Source organism: Haliotis asinina, chromosome 11, assembly GCF_037392515.1.
Source record: "Haliotis asinina isolate JCU_RB_2024 chromosome 11, JCU_Hal_asi_v2, whole genome shotgun sequence".
Lineage (NCBI taxonomy): Eukaryota > Metazoa > Mollusca > Gastropoda > Lepetellida > Haliotidae > Haliotis > Haliotis asinina.
In genome coordinates, this window is record NC_090290.1 from 30,294,072 (window position 1) to 30,314,376 (window position 20,305).

At 45.0% G+C, this 20,305-nt stretch overlaps 1 protein-coding gene across 2 annotated transcripts; it reads left to right on the forward strand.

Annotated features, from left to right (window-relative positions):
* The first annotated feature begins 379 nt into the window (after window positions 1-379).
* Window positions 380-19,491, forward strand: LOC137256575 (uncharacterized). 2 transcript variants are annotated; one of them, XM_067794442.1, is made up of 7 exons: window positions 380-563; window positions 13,481-13,646; window positions 16,043-16,517; window positions 17,035-17,181; window positions 17,378-17,511; window positions 18,080-18,554; window positions 19,051-19,491. In XM_067794442.1, the coding sequence occupies exons 3-6, from the start codon at window positions 16,480-16,482 to the stop codon at window positions 18,124-18,126; spliced, it is 366 nt and encodes a 121-aa protein (XP_067650543.1). In that variant the 5' UTR covers window positions 380-563; window positions 13,481-13,646; window positions 16,043-16,479; the 3' UTR covers window positions 18,127-18,554; window positions 19,051-19,491. The 2 variants fall into 2 exon arrangements, with proteins under 2 accessions (XP_067650543.1, XP_067650544.1); XM_067794443.1 differs by lacking the exons at window positions 380-563; window positions 16,043-16,517 and adding an exon at window positions 14,007-14,481 and having other exon boundaries at window positions 13,517-13,646.
* The last annotated feature ends 814 nt before the right edge of the window (window positions 19,492-20,305 follow it).

Genomic DNA, 20,305 nt, shown 5'->3' on the forward strand with positions numbered 1-20,305 from the left:
CGTAATAATTCTACAAGCTGTGGTTTTCTCATACGAGAATACCCGCCTAAACCCAAATCGTGTGCCTCGGCTTTCAGTTGTTTTACAGTTGGACGTGCTACTGGGGCATGTGATAACAATGTGGTTAACCCGGCTTTCCCCAGTTTTGAATAACCCGTGTATCCAAGCTGTTTCGCTTGAGCTTTTAACTGTTTTACCGTAGGAGGGACTTCTAAACCTAGTAATCTCAACAATGCTGGCTTCCGCATTCTAGAATACCCGATAACACCTCTCTGCTTTGCGGCCCGCTTGAGCTCGCGCACAGTAGCCATAGTGTTTACACCTAAGAGAATCAATGTCTAATTGGTCGGCAGTAAAGGGGAGGTAACTCTTAAAAAATATTTTCTGGTGGCCGGGTACAATTCTAGACATTCTGTCAAATCACCCCACGTACCTGGTAAAATATATAGTGTGGCTGTTTCAATCCAGTACTCGCCTTGGGTATAGTATTCCTTGTATTCACTTATACTCGAAAAACGTTCTATATGGTATTGAGACGCGATATCCCGCTCCCATTCGAAGGGGCGAGTATACTTAACACCCTCTTTAATCCATACCACGTCCACTATTATCTTAAATCTGAAGCTGCCCCATAAGGCCAGTTCATATTTGAATATGTTTTCCACAGACATAGCTATACGTAGGTGTGTATAATCTCTAATTGGAGTCTATCTTGAGCAGTCGCCTACGTTCTTTTATGTAGCCTTTTTTATTCTCGTATATGAGTTGATGTCTGACTACGTTCGCTCCGTGAGCTTTACATAAACAGTAGTGCCCTTTAACCCCGATACCACACACAGAACACGTGTAGTTAGGACTTCCCATATGGAAACAACAGAACCCCTGATTCCTGCATTTCCTACCACAGGCCTCGGTCTTCCCCATAAGTATATATTCGCATCGGTATGGAGCGGGTCTCATGTTTACTTATATAGGTATTTTAGTTTAATTGCTTAGCAACCAACGCAGTAGCTGCTATACCCAACACTATGAAGCCCAGTTCACGATTCATTTGTCCCTTGGATGGTGTGTAGTACTGAGCGAGTGTGGGTTTATTGAGCGGTTCCAATTGTTTACCAGTTAGTAGATAGTATTCTTTCATTGCTTCATCGACATCGTTGAATGTTTGAACGGCATGGTTTTCACGCGTGAGTTGTTCGTTAATAAAATCGATCCTCTGGAGGCGTTTTTTAGCGTACTCAGCCTGTGCTCTTTGTAATTTCTCAGTAGCGAGATCGTGTCGCTTCCTTTCTTCCTGTATTTCAGCCGCGTGATCATCTCGTAGTTTAGAGAAGAGGAAATTACTCCCGGAAAATGCCAGGGCATTCACTAACGCCCCACCGACCATCATAGCTATCGTGGCCATCCCTATATTTATTTCATTATATTATCAGGTATGATCCCTTGTTTTACTAGGATGTCTTTTGTGGCCATCGCCATACCAAGGTTCATTATGAGCATACCCATATCCTGCAGGTTGAAATCTAGCTTGATAGTTGGTTGTTTAAGCACCATTTTAGTCAACCGAGCGTACCCTACTGCTAGACTGGCTACCACTGTGGCGTGGTATGCGTCGTTGACGAATGTTTTCCCCTCAGACATTATGTATATGATATAAAATATTAAAATTATAACATGATATGCGGGTCGACGGTGGGGGTACCCCCCACAGTGGGGGTTACCACCTCAGGTACCACCTCACGGTGAGGGTTTCCATCACGTGTATATAACCATGTTATAACCACGGCAGCAGTTACGCCTACAGCCAACAACAGTCGGGTTGGGTTGGTCACTTTATGTTGGTTACACCACCGTTTTTTACCGGCAGCTACTCTCTTAGGATTCTTCTGCCTGGTTACTGTTGGAGGTACCTCCACTGGGGTCACTGGTTCCTGTGAAGGGGTCTCCACCGTCACCTCGGGACTCACTGTTTCCTGTGCAGCATCCATCTATACTATTATTATTATTCTTTCTCTCAAATTGACAATGTTTTGCCGTGATAATCGCCGCCGTCACTGGAGCCAACAACATACCATATTTGTGGTACAGCCCGCAGCTGATAGAGCTCACGGCGTGTTCGATAAAAGGGTCTTTCTCGAGGTCTTCCCACAGGTAAAGTCGGCGCTCTGGTGGAATGGGAAGGAATTGTGATACAATACCGGTGTATATCTGGGTCATAGCCGATCCTATTGTCTTTGTCATTTCTGCTCCGAGCCGGGACTCGTATCTAGCGTACAGCTTATCGATTTCTTCGGCTGACATTTTGTGAATTTTATCCGGGGTGTAGTCTCCAAAGTAATGTTTGGCTTTGCCGCCAACAGCCAACGCCACCAGTTTCTCTCGCTTGTCATCAGTGGGGCCTGCGGGCGACAATTGTTCGAGCAATTCCTCACACTCCATCTTATAATATAACAAGTAAGATTTAGTTTTAACTATATAATACCCGATACAAACAAAACACAGAGAAATGAAGGTTAAGTTGCACACGACAAATACTTCAAATATCATAGCTATGCTTAGCATTTGCTTAGCTTTGCTTAGCTTTTACTTAGCTTTGCTTAGCAAACTATATATGCTACTGGTTGGTCGGTCTTTAGAACGAGCTTAGCGTGTTTAGTTTCAGCGAGCTGTTTCTTCACCCGTTCCCGTTCTAATTTACTCATCACATCGTTCTCTCTCAAACACTCCTCGAACGAATCCCTGTCCTTGCAGTGAAATAAGGCCACCCATCGCGTCTGCTCCCTGAGGTCTTTCAACACCGAGTTGAACTTCTGCGTTAGCACCCAGACGCTGTGATTTGCATGCCGGCCGGAGAAGGCCAGGTACGATAGCATGTCTCTCTTTTTTGTTATCTCGCGATTAGCGCTGCAGTCGTCCAGTATAAACAGCGTCGGTTCCCCTTTAAATTTCTCGTGAAGAGCTTTCAACCAGTCCTGCAGGCGTGTTCCAGGGTCGATTTTGTGTACGTCCGGGTCCGTCATCACCCAAGGTCGCGCGTACGTTTTATTCATGCTCAGAGTAGGGCACATGATAACGATGTTATCGAACACATCCTTGTAGTAACCCTCCAACATATCCAACACGAAAACGGTCTTCCCACAGCCAGTCTGCCCGCATATGATAGCGCAGTGTGGGTCAGTGGGTAGTTGTGGGAGACCCCCACTAGTAGATGGCTTGCACAAATCTCCCATTGTCTATATTAAGTTGCGCGTCCATAATAACGTACAGATATAATTTCAACTTACCAGCGGTTTGAGCCTTCTTATTAATCTGGATGGTTATCCCTTCGCTGCCGTTATCTATACGGCGTCCGCTACCGTGCAGTTTATCATCATCCGTGGATCGCATGTCCAACCATAGGGCGTACTTGGTGGTCAGGTATTCACCGATCTGCACGGAGCCTAGGTCCAGGTCCTTTGTTATATAATCCCCCACTGGTAGCTTTTTTATCTCATCCCACTGCTGGTGTGGCCTCATACCATGACTGAACAGCTGGTTGGGCACGCCCTCGATGGTAACTTCCACCTTTTCAATCTCGGGGTTGAAAAACTTCTCGCTGTCCCTCCGGAATGGATCGTAATCCTCCACGGGGACGACCAGGATACCTTTCATCGATCGCGCCGGCACGTTCAGGTTGATATTCCACACAGTGTCGCTCTTATCTCGCACGACTGATCTATGCCTCAGTACGCGATCGTACAGTATAGCCATCTTCCCAGAGTACTGACTTCGAACCTGCCTGGCCAGCTCCGGGCTAGTGACCATGTCGAACTCCAGAGAGATGTTGTCTATGGCATAACTGGCCTCATCACCGTTCGGCGTACGCACTACTTTGCTATAGTCGTTAAACGTGAGCTCGTATTCTAGCCTATCACCCAGCGCGGCCTGGTAAAACGGCGCGTGTCCCGTGAGCAACTCGAAGTCGAGCGGCACGCAGAATCGATTCCCGTATGCTAGAGCGATAGCCTTTTCACCGTCCGATAGCTTGTCTTGCTGGTCTGTCGTGAAGACGTATCCTATGCGCGCCCGGGTTGATTTGCTGATACCCTGGTACACATCATTGACTCGTTCTCTCTCGCTTTTCCAGAGATCCTTGTAGCAGTGAAACACGTCGCTGTCATCGATGCTCAGTACCTCGTTACCGCTTATCTTGACGGTCGTTTTCTTGATGATAGCTCGACCCACGTTCCGCACTAGCTCGCGTTTGTCGTTGTCGGAGGTCAACGTGATATTGAACGCCAGTCGAACAGTGCCTGGTACAATGAGGTCATTCTCACCAAGGTTTGGAAATCTAACCAGCAGAGTTTGGTTCTGGTCTATCTTGCTGGGATTGTTGGTGATGGTCACCGACTGGCGCACGGCTCTGGCACCTAATGGCTCTCTCAATTTTCTGAAAGGATCTAATTTTCTACCGTACATTGTTATATATAAATAAAATATATTTAAATACTAATGGATGAAGACATACCTATGGATGATATGCGGGGCGCTAGTGCCCAGGCATTCAATGATGAGCAGGAGACCTCATTTACTAGTTCACCATTGAGCCAAGAACTCTTGGAAACAACGGTAAATGATTATTACAAAAGTTTAAGAAGAGATAAAAACTACGTTGAACCACAGGGTATATACCATAAGAATTTTTTTGTTGATACAAAGGGTGTTCTACGTCTTAAGTCTGCCCCAGGGGTTGACCTCTTTAACAAGATCAATAAAAAACCACTGGCCTTGTCAACTCTAGCCAGCCGCAATGGTGGTGCTGAATTTATCCGTGAACATCTAAACATGACTGATTACGGTGGTGTAATACCTAAGACCGTTAAAGAAGATCTGCAAGCTACCAGATCCCACCTCACCACTATAGATGAAATGACGCCACAGCGTGCTACAGAAGCCTCGGACAGCATAGAAAAACTGTTGAGCACCTACTGGGACAAACCGTTACCGGGATTTGACTTTCCGGTAAGGGAACTGCGCGGCTTAGACGAAGCCGTGAAACGCGTGCGTGGAGAACTCGTGAACAACATGGGGAAACTGAACGAAATCGACGAGCACATCGCTAGGGAAAAAACCAAACTCACCGAAACTGACGACGATGATATGAAGCGTCGTATCAATGAACGACTACGCGATTTAGAAGACGAGAGACGTACACGATTGGAAGCCGCTTCCTCGAATCGTGAACATCTTCGATCCCAGATCAGTCGCATTCAGGAAACAATCGATAGAATACTGAACGAAGATACAACTTTAGCCAACAGGATTCGGATATTATTCCGGGAGCAAGGGATCACCATCGCCAGCATTCTGACTGCATTGGGTTTAATCATATCAACCCTGGTGGTGTCACTGGTGGGGGGTGCCCCCACACCCCCAAGTGCCGGCGGGGGAGTTACCCCAGGCGGTGGTGGTGGTGGTGTTAAAGACTGGATTAAAAAACTCGGGGAAGGCCTAGCTAAACTGGCTGGTAAAGCCGCCGAAGCCCTTCCCGGCATACTGGGTAGCATCGTCTCGTGGTTGTTGAGCGCTCTATCTAAAACTGCCATGTGGCTCAGTCAAAACCTGTGGGCAGCCATCATCGCCGTGGTGGGTCTGGTGTACGTAGCGGCTAAGAAATCTTTAACCAAATAAGTCCCAAAGTTACCCCACCAACCACCAGGGCCGTTTTATTATTAATATGCTGCTGATAGGTGGTGGAAACCCCCACACCCCCCGGGGGTACCTCCACATGAACTTTAGGCTCCGGTGGTGGCGCAATTATACCCGTTTCACGTGGTTGGGTGTGTGGGATATGTGGGGTGTTAATATCGGGGTTGATACCCAACTTTTGATCCTTCGTGGCTATGACTATTTCGTTGTTATAACCCACCACTTTTTTTATTCTCAGTTGCATATCACTCGGAGCCATGTACAACCCCACGCCGAACACGTAATTGACTTTCGATCTGGCGTATTCTAACACGTTTTGGTAGCGTTCGATGGCCCTCGGGAGATCAACTGGTGAATTGATAGCATCATCAACGTTGGAAACGAATTGTGTCTGAGCGTCGTAAGCAGTTCCCTTACCGAGGATGTTAGAACGCGTCATCGACTGCGCACCCAACAGCGCCCACACGTACGTTCGAATCGAGTCGTTCAAGCGTATTGTACCAGCACGAGTGAATCCTTTCGATGTTTTTGAGATCATTTTAGTCCAGGCTGTGGCTGCATCAGGACTGGTTTGTTTTATACAGCTGACATGGATCTTTTCATTCGTTGTGGGGCCTGTAAATGTATGCCGGTTTGGGTTGTATGAACCATCTTTAGAACCGGCATAATATTTTCCGGACCTGTAGAAGTACACGAGAACTATACCGAGACCATGGTTCACACCAGGAAGGCGAAAGTCTTTATTCGTTGGAATCTCAAACTCCCCACAAATACGTTCATAAGCGCGTCTATCATAGGGGTTATTCGTCATACTCCACGCTTTATCTTGGGGAAGAGGAGCACTTATTTCCTTCAATATTCGTCTCGTTTGATAATAAATATGAAACAAAACAACCGCCTTACTCAGTTCGTCTATACCATAGTCTGGTGTCACACCCGACCCTGTCGTCGCACACCACACAGCAAAGTTGAGTTGGTTCTGCCAAAACTGCATTGGGTTTTGATTCCAGTTTACCACCGCCTGCGCGTTATTAACGGACACGACATACTTTTCAAAGATATCAATAAAGGTTGTTTTAAACCCAGTACCATCTGCATTCACCACGATTTTCAAGTGTGCTAAATCCATATTATAATTTATAATTTATATATTATAATATGTACATAACACTTCCAGGAATAACTAGCGGTGAGGCCGTTCAGCTGACGCACGCGATCGATAACACGTCAGGTCAACTCGAAGTCGCACTCTGTGATATCACCTACCTACCGCAATGGACTAACATTAATATCAGCAACAATAAGCTGTTCGTCAGTGGAACTCGCAGTCAAATAACTGACGGCTACTACAGCGTGTGCTCGCTAAACGACGAGGTCTTCAAACCCCTGGGAGCCGAACTCAAGATGAACGACTCAAACGGCACAGTGGTGTTAATCAACAACGGAAGAACCTCCTTGAGGCTCGGCCGACCATTAGCGAGGATACTCGGTATGTCTCCTGACGAGATAAAACCAACAACAACCGTCACAGGCACGAAGTTACCCGAACTAGTACCGTACCGAGAGCTATACATTCATCTCGGTCAGGTGAGCACAACGTATAACATTCAAGGAGGCCACCCTTCCACTATACTGAGAGCAGTGCCGGTGAAAACTGAGAAATTCAACGACGGTAGAACCGAGTCATTTTCACCACGGCAGTATAAGAGATTAACCCAGGGTAACATACCTGAACTGACAATATCGGTGTTAGATATAAATCATAATCCTGTAAATATAGGATACCTCAGCTTAACACTTCATGTAACATGACCAGCGCACAAGGGCCCGGAGTGAAAAAATGCGTCAATATCGGGATCTCCGACCTCGGAGACACACGCGGTTTCGACGCTCCCGGAGTAGATGGTAAATCGTATGCCTTGCAACTAAAAAAACAACATTTACAAACGTGTTGAAATCCCCTCCGGTGGAGCCCTAAGTGATATGATAGATACCACAGGAGCAACAGCCAACACTAAGTACGCCCTCGTCAACACCGGTGATGACAACTGGAGAATATACCCATCATTCGGAGGTAAACTGTTCGACTTAGACGATGTTGAGAGCACTACCGTCGTCAAAAACAAACCATATATGCTCGTCTTCACCGAAGATGACAAGTGGGTGTTGTTACCCGATAACAAATGGTTTCTCAATATTAGACTCGTCTCCCCTTACGTGTTCACGGATAACAAAGACAACCACCTAAACAAAGTCGTAAACAATGGAACCCTGCTCGTGGCTTACGTCCCAACTCAGAGGCGTAGCATAGTCGTCAGCCCAGTCAACACTATAGCAGCCCACATGCTATCGAGTAAACCAGCCATACAAAACGTGAAATTGCAGTTGGTGTCTGAATTCGAAGGCGTGGTCAAGATACTAGAGAGTCTACCGGCAAACTCAACACTGTTCATCAAAGTCTACCTAGGGGAACCATCGGTGAATGATGTTGAGATCGTGAAGGGGATCAAACTCGGGTGGGTGAAACGACACCAGTATCAAGTTTGCAACGTTTACGTGCGGGTTGGTGTCGACTCCAAGACCAGTCTGCAGGGGGTCAACGTGATCGTAGAAAACAAGATATCACTAATCAATATCTTCCTGCCTGACAACATACACTTCATGGGTATTAAGTTAACCCCTGAATTATTATCAGAAAACCAGTTGGAAATTATATCATAATAGTATAATAATGACCAGTCATCATCCCAACACTACACTTAACGACCTGGGAGATACGGAGGGATTCGATCAGCCTGGTGAGGAAGATGAATTATACATCCTACACTTCAAAGACAACGTGTACAGACCGGTGCCGTTACCAGATTTTACAAAACCTAAATGGCTGATCAACTTAACACCCACCTCACCTTATATCACAATAGACGAAAATAATTGGATCACTAAGATTAGGAACAACGGTATCTGGGCCGGGGATTTCATTCCGGAGAGGGGATTAGGACCCAGACAATCTGATGGTTACGACAAAAATGGGTTATCAACTTTCTTCGAAAATAAATTAACATTTAGTAATCCTGAAATAATAACCCCCCCTTTCACACTCATCATAGAAGTCTTCTTTAAGGATTCATTCGATGAAGACCCCCCAATAGTACACCAAATTTTACCCGGGGTGTCAATACGCTGGGGTTACACAAGAAACCAATATTGTCGTATTGTTATACAACAGGATACCACGGGTCCTATAAACCACTTAATAAACCCCAGTGGGGTTTTTATTAGAATAGGATATTTTATTAGCCTCTCACCTATTGCCCTGACTAGTAGTCTAGAACTTATAGGCTTCAAATACATTGATAGATTTTTAACTGAACCCCAATTAAAATATCTTTCAAAATATATATTATAGGATGGGTCTGTACCCAGTCGTAGAGGAAGTAGCTAAGACGTTAGAAACCGTAGATGGGTTCCGTTTGAGGCAGTTATGTGATGTAAAACGTCAACTAGAACAAGACCGTGACACGCGGAAAGCACTATGTAAAAAATATAATAGAGCTTTCAATATCGTGGATGGGGCTGACACTACCCTTATGGCAACCAGCATGGGACTAGGGGCGGCAGGTGTTGGGTTGTTAACCACCATCGTGGCTGCACCTATAGTGTTAGGTATTGAAATAACGGCTGGGGTGACAGGGTTGGTAGGGTTGGCGCTTAAGTTAGTATCACGCAGACTTAATCGTAAGGCATTGAAACACGACGAGATCAGGGTTCTGGCCGAAGCAAAGCTGAACACAGTGTGTGAGCGAATTTCCACGGCACTCTCTGACAGTAAGATATCAGAAGAGGAGTTTAGTTCAATCCTCTCTGAACTCAAAAAATATAACGGAATGAAACAAGATATTCGATCTAAGTCTCGTAAGTCTGCTATCAGCGAGGACGAGAAAAAAAAGTACATAGCACAGGGAATACAAAAAGCCCAGCAAGCCTTTATTATGAACACCAAAGAGATCGTAGGCGGTTCACGTTAAACTGTTTCATCGATATAAACATAACATAGCCGTAAGCGAGCCACCGATCCTATATGGTCAGTCAAAACTTACAACATAGATAAAGTGGATATGTACTACTTGAGGGGTGGGCCGGGTAGGGGGTTTGTAAGAGAAGAATTATTGATCGTACCGTACGGCACAGTGTTACCGCCTGCCAAGTCACGGTAAACGTGATGGCGTGGCTTTGTAGTAGGGGCAATAGTATCAAGAGCTAAGGGTCCCACCAAAGCCTCATTTAGTAAATGAGGCTTTTTAGAGGGGTTTTTGAAAAGTGTTTTCGGACTATCATTCCCTATACTACTTGTGCCAAAGTTGACTTTCACGAAACTGTGTTTGGACCTTCTAGTACTCCGTCAGGAACCCTCCTCTATCATTTGAGCTGGTTTCTAGAACTGTACCTCCGATTCACATTTTTACCTATTTCAAAACCATGATGTGTCCACTATTACCCTTTCACGGGATTACCCTTGCTGGGGTGCCAAAGTTGACTTTCACAAAACTGTGTTTGTACGCTCTAGCACTCCATCAGGAACCCTCCTCTATCATTTGAGCTGGTTTTAAGGGCTCTATCTCCCATTCACATTTTCACCTATTTCCAAACCATGATGTATCCCCTATGACCCTTTCACGGAATTACCCTTCCTGGGGTGCCAAAGTTGACTTTCACGAAACTGTGTTTGGACCCTCTAGCACTCCGTCAGGAACCCTCCTCTATCATTTGAGCTGGTTTTGAGAGCTGTAGCTCCGATTCATATTTTTACCTATTTCCAAACCATGATGCATGCACTATTACCCTTTCAAGTGATTACCCATCCTGGGGTGCCATAGTTGACTTTCACGAAACTGTGTTTGGATCCTCTAGCACTCCACCAGGAACCCTCCTCTATCATTTGAGCTGGTTGTTGGTGATGCACCATGCATTGGTGGATGTTATGGTGTACTCATGTATGCCGGTGGTGGTGCACCATGCATTGGTGGATGTTGTGGTGTACTCATGTATGTCTGTGCCGGTGTGCCATGCATTGGTGGATGTGATGGTTATGTCTCATGTATGCCTCTGGCGGTGCCCAATGCATTGGTGGATGTTGTGGTGTAGTCATGTATATCAGTGGTGGGGTGCCATTCATTGGTGGATGTGATGGTTATGTCTCTTGTATGAGGCTAGTGGTGCTCCATGTATTGGTGGATGTGATGGTGGTGTACTCATGTATGTCAGTGGCGGTGTGCCATGCATTGATGGATGTTATGGTGTACTCATGTATGCCGGTGGCGGTGCAAAATGCATTCGTCGATGTTGTGGTGTGCTCATGTATACCAGTGGCGGTGTGCCATTCATTGGTGGATGTTGTGGTGTAGTGGTGTATGTCAGTGGTGATGTGCCTTCATTGGTGGACGTGATGGTTATGTCTCTTGTATGAGGCTGGTGGTGCACCATGCATTGGTGGATGTTATGGTGTACTCATGTATGCCAGTGGCGGTGCGCCATGGATTGGTGGATGTCGTGGTGTACTCATGTATGTCATTGGTGGTGTGCCATTCATTGGTGGACGTGATGGTTATGTCTCTTTTATGAGGCTAGAGGTGCGCCATGCATTGGTGGATGTGATGGTGGTGTACTCATGTATGTCGGTGGCGGTGTGCCATGCATTGGTGGATGTTGTGGTGTACTCATGGATGCCGGTGGCGGTGCAAAATGCATTGGTGGATGTTGTGGTGTGCTCATGTATACAAGTGGCGGTGTGCCATTCATTGGTGGATGTTGTGGTGTAGTGGTGTATGTCAGTGGCGGTGTGCCATGCATTGGTGAATGTGATGGTTTTGTCCCATGTATGCATGTGGTGGTGCGCCATGCATTGGTGGATGTTATGGTGTACTCATGTATACCAGTGGCGGTGTGCTTGTATTGGTGGATGTTGTGGTGTACTCATGTATGCCGGTGGCGGTGTGCCATTCATTGGTGGATGTGATGGTTATGTCTCTTGTATGATGCTGGCGGTGCCCCATGCATTGGTGGATGTTGTTGTGTACTCATGTATGCCGGTGTCGGTGCACCATGCATTGGTGGATGTTATGGTGTACTCATGTATGCCGGTGGTGGTGCACCATGCATTGGTGGATGTTGTGGTGTACTCATGTATGTCAGTGCCGGTGTGCCATGCATTGGTGGATGTGATGGTTATGTCTCTTGTATGAGGCTAGTGGTGTGCCATGCATTGGTGGATGTGATGGTGGTGTACTCATGTATGTCGGTGGCGGTGCAAAATGCATTCGTGGATGTTGTGATGTACTCATGTATACCGGTGGAGGTGCCCCATGTCGGTGGGGGTGTGCCATCCATTAGTGGATGTGATGGTTTTGTCTCATGTATGCATGTGGTGGTGCTCCATGCATTAATGGATGTTATGGTGTACTCATGTATGCCGGTGTCGGTGCGCCATGCATTGATGGATGTTGTGGTGTGCTCATGTATACCAGTGGCGGTGTGCCATGCATTGGTGGATGTTGTGGTGTAGTGGTGTATGTCAGTGGTGGTGTGCCATGCATTGGTGGAAGTGATGGTTATGTGTCATGTAAGCCTGTGGTGGTGCACCATGCATTGGTGGATGTTGGGGTGTAGTCATGTATATCAGCGGTGGTGTGCCATTCATTGGTGGATGTGATGGTTATGCCTCTTGTATGAGGCTGGCGGTGTGCCATGCATTGTTGTATATCGTGGTGTACTCATGTATGCCGGTGGTTGTGCGCCATGCATTGGTGGATGTTTTAGTGTCCCATGTAATGCCGGCGGTGGTGCGCCATGCATTAATGAATGTGATGGTGGTGTCTCATTTACATGTATTGTGGTGTACGATGCTGAGATGATTTTTTTTACTTTAAACAAAACTTAAACCAGACTAATTACCAGTGAAATTAATATTTCGAATCCACGTCATTTTATCTTGCAACTGAAAATTTAAGTCTTAGAATTTTATTCAACTTAGGATAGAAGTTGTTTAACAAACGATTATAGATTCAAATCGTGATTACTGGTTTGTATTGCAAGGAGGTAAGCGCAGCAGTTAGAACAGTGAAACAAGTGCACGTGCGGTACGCGATGAGCGTTAACTTAGACCAACCCAATTTCTCGACGTTTTATTTAATGTGCACCCCAAACCCCCTGTAATAGAAACAAAGAAAGTGATTTGAAATTACGATCGTTTGTTTAACAACTTTCATCTTAAGTTGAATAAACTTCTGGGAATTAAATGTTCAATTGGCAAGGTATAAAATTATAAGAAATGTGCCATCGTTATTTCATTTAATTCGATGTACGTTTTTGTTTAAAGAGACATTCATCGGTACGCTTTCACGGCAAACGGACTATAATCACGAAAGCGATGAGCAGTGATAAGCACATCACAATTTACAACATTCCCACCCACGGACGACAGTTTGTTTTAATTCATTTACATTGAATGTTCCATACCCCTATGTCACTTTGGGTTTAACTTGTAATTTTAAATTTACAATGGGTTATACCTGTATTGTATTAGCCGTTGATTATGTTTTAGCTATAATGTCTTACATAAATACATCTGTAATTAATGAAAGAAAATTTTGTTTCGTTTTCTTTCAATAATGAATATTACCAGGTCTTACTTGGCTCACGCTAAATAAGAAAACATGCCTCCGTGCAAACACTTGTGATTGAGGTGCTGTCAATAGCTCTAATCCTTTGTTTCGGGTTCGGCGACTGGGATTAGGTTGCGTAAGCGAGCGACCCGAAGCGAGCGACTGAAGCCCGCTTGGAGTTTGAGCACCCACCTATAGTGACGTGAAATATTCGTCGTGGGGACAGAAAGTCTTGAAATCCTGTAGAGGTAGGACGACTTCAAGGATTCTTCGGAAGGGCGACAGAGGACCATACAGGTAGGTGTTTCCATATCTATTTGGAAGAAAATATGTATCTTCGTGGTTTTTGTTAATATAAAGGGCACACTCATTCTCTCATAGTACACAGCCCTTTAGGTATAGATGGGAAAGGTTGATACTGGTTTCTGCATGTAAACGGAGTGGTAGTGTAGCCTAGTTGTTCAAGTGTTGACACGTCATGTTCAGTACCATTGTTCGAGTCCTCACTAAATATTATGTCCCACGCCCACTTATGAGGCAAGTCGTTGGAATATTGCCCAAAGCGGCAGAAAACCACACTTACTCGCTGTTGTTAATGCAATCTACATCCGCGAGAAATGTGATTACTGATGCTTATGCATGACTCATTTCTTTCAGACGCAGGAACCCTGGCACACTCTGGATTTGGTGTTGTGTCACTCTAAACCCTTCCACCTGGACTTTAGTACACTGGCTTTCCGAGGGTCCGATGGGATGAGCTTTTGTCTCATGGTGGCTCCACTGTGCGTCTGCTCTCCGCGTAGCCCCCTGCCGAGCGTACATGGAGTAGGTTCGGTGCTAGGGCCTGACTGTACAGTCAGGATGGTTGTTACAGCAACCCAGCTAGTTTAGGGTTGGCACACTCTGTGGCCCCAGTCTTTTCAGCACCCCCAGTAGACCCAATGCTGACTGCACTTGACTGGTAGATTAGGGGTTAGTGTAGATAGGGCCCCCTTCGTGCATGCCCTGTACGATGCTATCTATAGATAGTATAACTTAGTGTTAACCCACCATTCCGTCCTTCAATAGGTAGTTCGAGGCAAAGCAAGTCCCGGATGGTCACTTTGAAAGTCAGTGTACTGGCCACCTGCTGGTAAAGCATTCACTATTTCAGTTTAAAACTTAAGTTAAATTTTGTTTTTCACGTCCCGACATATTTGCTTTGCATTTAAATGTAAGGGGATCGTCGAATAACCGAATGGTTAAAGCGTTCGCTCATGACGTTCCAAACAACCTATTTCGATTTCCTATATCTGAATGATGTGTGAAGCATCTATTTGTTGTTTCTCGCCGTGATATAGCTAGTACATTGCTGAACGCGGTGTAAAAGGACACTCATGCAGTCATAATCTGTGTGAGAAGCATAAATTATGTAAAGTGTTCTTTGCCTTTTTAAGTAGAACCGTTGCTTACGCATGCAACTGTTCCTTTCAAACAATCTTTTGAATAAACCATAACATGCAATGCATCCTTGTTTATCATGACGTCTACTGCAAAATCACAACTTGAGTTTCATGTTTGAGATTTTACGTGTAGGCATATAAGTTGCATTTATGCACACAGTAAGTGCCAGCGATGTAAACTATATTCTCTTTACTGTAATGAGCAGGGATGCCATCTACCTGGGGGCGGAAATGGACCCTGAAGTCCCCCAGAGGCAGGACGACTGCCGAGAAGATATTCCGTGGACAGAGGTGGATCAAGGTCTCTTCTGGCGGCAGGACAACGACCACAAAGCCGCCAGACTACCAGGGAGGCAAGTTCTCCAAACTATCGTTTGAAGACAACATACTATATATTCTTGTTGACAATGACGTCATGAGCAAGTTACAACTTGTGTTTCAGGTTACAGCGTTTTCCTGACCAAAAAGCATATGCTTTTAATATTTATTATCTACGTAGTAAGTATCAGTGATGTGAAAAATTAACCTATTCGTTGTCGTCACTATTAGGAACGTGGATGCCATCGTCCTGGGGGCGGAAATGGACCCTGAAGTCCCCCAGAGGCAGGACGACTGCCAAGAAGATATTCCATGGATAGACGTGGACCATGGATTCTTCGGAAGGGTGACAGAGGACCAGACAGGCAGGTGTTTTCAACTCCATTTGGAAGAAAATATTTGCTTCATATATAGTGCACACTAATTCTCTCATACTATACAGCCATTTAGGAGTGAGTGAGTTTAGTTTTACGCCGCACTCAGCAATATTCAGCTATAAGGTGACGGTCTGTAAATAATCGAGTCTGGACAAGACAATCCAGTGATCAACAACACGAGCATCGATCTGCGCAAATGGGAACCGATGACATGTTTCAACCAAGAAGTCAGCGAGTCTGACCACCCGATCCCGTTAGTCGCCTCTTACGACCAGCATAGTCACAGCCATTTAGGAATAGATGGGAAAGGTTGATACTGGTTTCTGCATGTAAACGGAGTTGTAGTGTAGCCTAGTTGTTCAAGTGTTGGCACGTCATGTTCAGTACCATTGTTCGAGTCCTCACTTAAATACTATGCCCCACGCCCACGTACGAGACTCGTCGTTGGAAAATTGCCCAAAGCGGCAGAAAACCACACTTACTCGCTGTTGTTAATACAATCTACATCCGAGAGAAATGTGATTACTGATGCTTATGCATGACTCATTTCTTTCAGACGCAGGAACCCTGGCACACTCTGGATTTGGTGTTGTGTCACTCTAAACCCTTCCACCTGGACTTTAGTACACTGACTTTCCGAGGGTCCGATGGGATGAGCTTTTGTCTCATGGTGGCTCCACTGTGCGTCTGCTCTCCGCGTAGCCCCCTGCCGAGCGTACATGGAGTAGGTTCGGTGCTAGGGCCTGACTGTACAGTCAGGATGGTTGTTACAGCAACCCAGCTAGTTTAGGGTTGGCACACTCTGTGGCCCCAGTCTTTTCAGCACCCCCAGTAGACCCAATGCTGACTGCACTTGACTGGTAGATTAGGGGTTAGTGTAGATAGGGCCCCCTTCGTGCATGCCCTGTACGATGCTATCTATAGATAGTATAACTTAGTGTTAACCCACCATTCCGTCCTTCAATAGGTAGTTCGAGGCAAAGCAAGTCCCGGATGGTCACTTTGAAAGTCAGTGTACTGGCCACCTGCTGGTAAAGCATTCACTATTTCAGTTTAAAACTTAAGTTAAATTTTGTTTTTCACGTCCCGACATATTTGCTTTGCATTTAAATGTAAGGGGATCGTCGAATAACCGAATGGTTAAAGCGTTCGCTCATGACGTTCCAAACAACCTATTTCGATTTCCCATATCTGAATGATGTGTGAAGCATCTATCTGTAGTTACTCGCCGTGATATAGCTAGTATATTGCTGAACGCGGTGTAAAAAGTAAAATCATGCAGTCATAATCTGTGTGAGAAGCATAAATTATGTAAAGTGTTCTTTGCCTTTTTAAGTAGAACCGTTGCTTACGCATGCAACTGTTCCTTTCAAACAATCTTTTGAATAAACCATAACATGCAATGCATCCTTGTTTATCATGACGTCTACTGCAAAATCACAACTTGAGTTTCATGTTTGAGATTTTACGTGTAGGCATATAAGTTGCATTTATGCACACAGTAAGTGCCAGCGATGTAAACTATATTCTCTTTACTGTAATGAGCAGGGATGCCATCTACCTGGGGGCGGAAATGGACCCTGAAGTCCCCCAGAGGCAGGACGACTGCCGAGAAGATATTCCATGGACAGAAGTGGATCAAGGTCTCTTCTGGCGGCAGGACAACGACCACAAAGCCGCCAGACTACCAGGAAGGCAAGTTCTCCAAACTATCGTTTGAAGACAACATACTATATATTCTTGTTGACAATGACGTCATGAGCAAGTTACAACTTGTGTTTCAGGTTACAGCGTTTTCCTGACCAAAAAGCATATGCTTTTAATATTTATTATCTACGTAGTAAGTATCAGTGATGTGAAACATTAACCTATTCGTTGTCGTCACTATTAGGAACGTGGATGCCATCGTCCTGGGGGCGGAAATGGACCCTGAAGTCCCCCAGAGGCAGGACGACTGCCAAGAAGATATTCCATGGATAGACGTGGACCATGGATTCTTCGGAAGGGTGACAGAGGACCAGACAGGCAGGTGTTTTCAACTCATTTTGGAAGAAAATATTTGCTTCATATATAGTGCACACTAATTCTCTCATACTATACAGTCATTTAGGAGTGAGTGAGTTTAGTTTTACGCCGCACTCAGCAATATTCAGCTATAAGGTGACGGTCTGTAAATAATCGAGTCTGGACAAGACAATCCAGTGATCAACAACACGAGCATCGATCTGCGCAAATGGGAACCGATGACATGTTTCAACCAAAACGTTAGCGAGTCTGACCACCCGATCCCGTTAGTCGCCTCTTACGACCAGCATAGTCACAGCCCTTTAGGTATAGATGGGAAAGGTTGATGCTGGTTTCTGCATGTAAACGGAGTTGTAGTGTAGCCTAGTTGTTCAAGTGTTGGCACGTCATGTTCAGTACCATTGTTCGAGTCCTCACTTAAATACTATGCCCCTCGCCCACGTACGAGACTCGTCGTTGGAAAATTGCCCAAAGCGGCAGAAAACCACACTTACTCGCTGTTGTTAATACAATCTACATCCGAGAGAAATGTGATTACTGATGCTTATGCATGACTCATTCCTTTCAGACGCAGGAACCCTGGCACACTCTGGATTTGGTGTTGTGTCACTCTAAACCCTTCCACCTGGACTTTAGTACACTGGCTTTCCGAGGGTCCGATGGGATGAGCTTTTGTCTCATGGTGGCTCCACTGTGCGTCTGCTCTCCGCGTAGCCCCCTGCCGAGCGTACATGGAGTAGGTTCGGTGCTAGGGCCTGACTGTACAGTCAGGATGGTTGTTACAGCAACCCAGCTAGTTTAGGGTTGGCACACTCTGTGGCCCCAGTCTTTTCAGCACCCCCAGTAGACCCAATGCTGACTGCACTTGACTGGTAGATTAGGGGTTAGTGTAGATAGGGCCCCCTTCGTGCATGCCCTGTACGATGCTATCTATAGATAGTATAACTTAGTGTTAACCCACCATTCCGTCCTTCAATAGGTAGTTCGAGGCAAAGCAAGTCCCGGATGGTCACTTTGAAAGTCGGTGTACTGGCCACCTGCTGGTAAAGCATTCACTATTTCAGTTTAAGACTTAGATGAAATTTTGTTTTCCACGTCGCGATATATTTGCTTTGCATTTAAATGTAAGGGGATCGTCGAATACCCGAATGGTTAAAGTGTTCGCTCATGACGCTCCAAACAAACCTATTTCGATTTTCAATATCTGAATGATGTGTGGAGCCGATATTTGTTGTTTCTCACCGTGATATAGCTGGTATGCTGGTTAAAGCAGTGTAAAAACGACACTCATGCAGTCTTAATATGTGCTGGAAGTATAAATTATGATACAGAATACTGTTTACCTTTATTAGCAGAAGCCACTGTGTTTTTCCAAATGATCTTTTAAAGAAAACACACAGTGCCTCCTTGTGTACAATGACGTCTACTGCCAAGTCACAACTTGATTTTTGTGTTTGAGATATGTTCTCGTGGAATCATACATTTTGCATTTATTCACACAGTGCAAATGATGTAAAATATGTTTACCTTTATTATCAGGAGCGTGGATGCCATCGTCCTGGGGGCGGAAATGGACCCTGAAGTCCCCCAGAGGCAGGACGACTGCCGAGAAGATATTCCGTGGACAGAAGTGGATCAAGGTCTCTTCTGGAGCAGCATGTGGATGTTTTACTGTTCGGACATTTTGTGACAATGTACTCTGCGTGTCTACTACTGTAAACCCTCCAGTAGAATAGGTGGCGTTGCATACGTTGAGGGAACACGGTTCCAGAGTTTTTTTTCTCAAAAATGTTTTTTATCTCTGGTTTTACGTGTCGGGCTTCAGTTACCTTTGACCTTGTTCAAATCTCAAATTTGATCAAGATCAATTTAGACACACAATCTGCGACAACAATGTTGGTGTTTCTGTTCGAGGATTTGGTACTGTTCCATGTTGGGAATGATGACATTAATAAAACATAATCCGCACAGCTGGTCCAATTGTACTTGTTTGTTTTGCTGTTTTGTTTGTGAAACTTGTGAACTGGAGAAGAATTGTTTTTGTCCATGGAAATCGGATGTGCACGACTTTATCGCCTTGTAGGAGTGCTTGTTTTTAGCCATACACTGCCATGCACTGCTAAACACCGCCAACACAGAAACACATCACGAAACAAGTCCAACGTTAAAACAATAGATCAATACACGGGGGTATTCTAATGTCTACAAACCAGAACGTACAATACAAAAGCCTATCAACATTACTAGATCACATCGCACAGACCTTTAGTTCAATGTATGTACTCAACAATCCAGTGGTGTCTGTAGATGAGACAATACATTAAATGAAAAGCTCCCACCAACATCCAACAGTCTAGAATATTACATTGCGCAAGTAAACAACCAAGTGCATGTTTGCCAATCATATTCCTTTACCAGTTGACCATGGTTAGAGCATTTGTGATGGTCAGCGTATCCCTGTTCAGGTGTTCTGATGTCGAGAGATGCTGCTCTCCATCGAATGGTTGAACTGACACAGAGTAAATGCAATAAAGTCAGTATGCCATCAGAGAGAGATCTATATCAAAGCAGATAAACTGAACAAATTGTAAGCTTCTGAATGTATCAAAAGTGATTAACAGTTATCTGACAGACCATTTGAATAGCTACTACGAGAGCTTAGAGTCAGTTATCGATCGTGAAGCATAGTTTTCTAATACTTTGGATACTGCTATTTCATCAAATAGTCATTTTCATTATTTTCAAAAGCAAATATCTGTCAAAATTTTTTACACCCTTTACCAATACACATACG

Coding starts and splice junctions, on each gene's coding strand:
- LOC137256575 (XM_067794442.1), top strand. CDS start 16,480: ATGGTCACTTTGAAAGTCAGTGTACTGGCCACCTGCTG. Junction 16,518..17,034: donor AGTGTACTGGCCACCTGCTG/GTAAAGCATTCA, acceptor TGTAATGAGCAG/GGATGCCATCTACCTGGGGG. Junction 17,182..17,377: donor GCCGCCAGACTACCAGGAAG/GCAAGTTCTCCA, acceptor CGTCACTATTAG/GAACGTGGATGCCATCGTCC.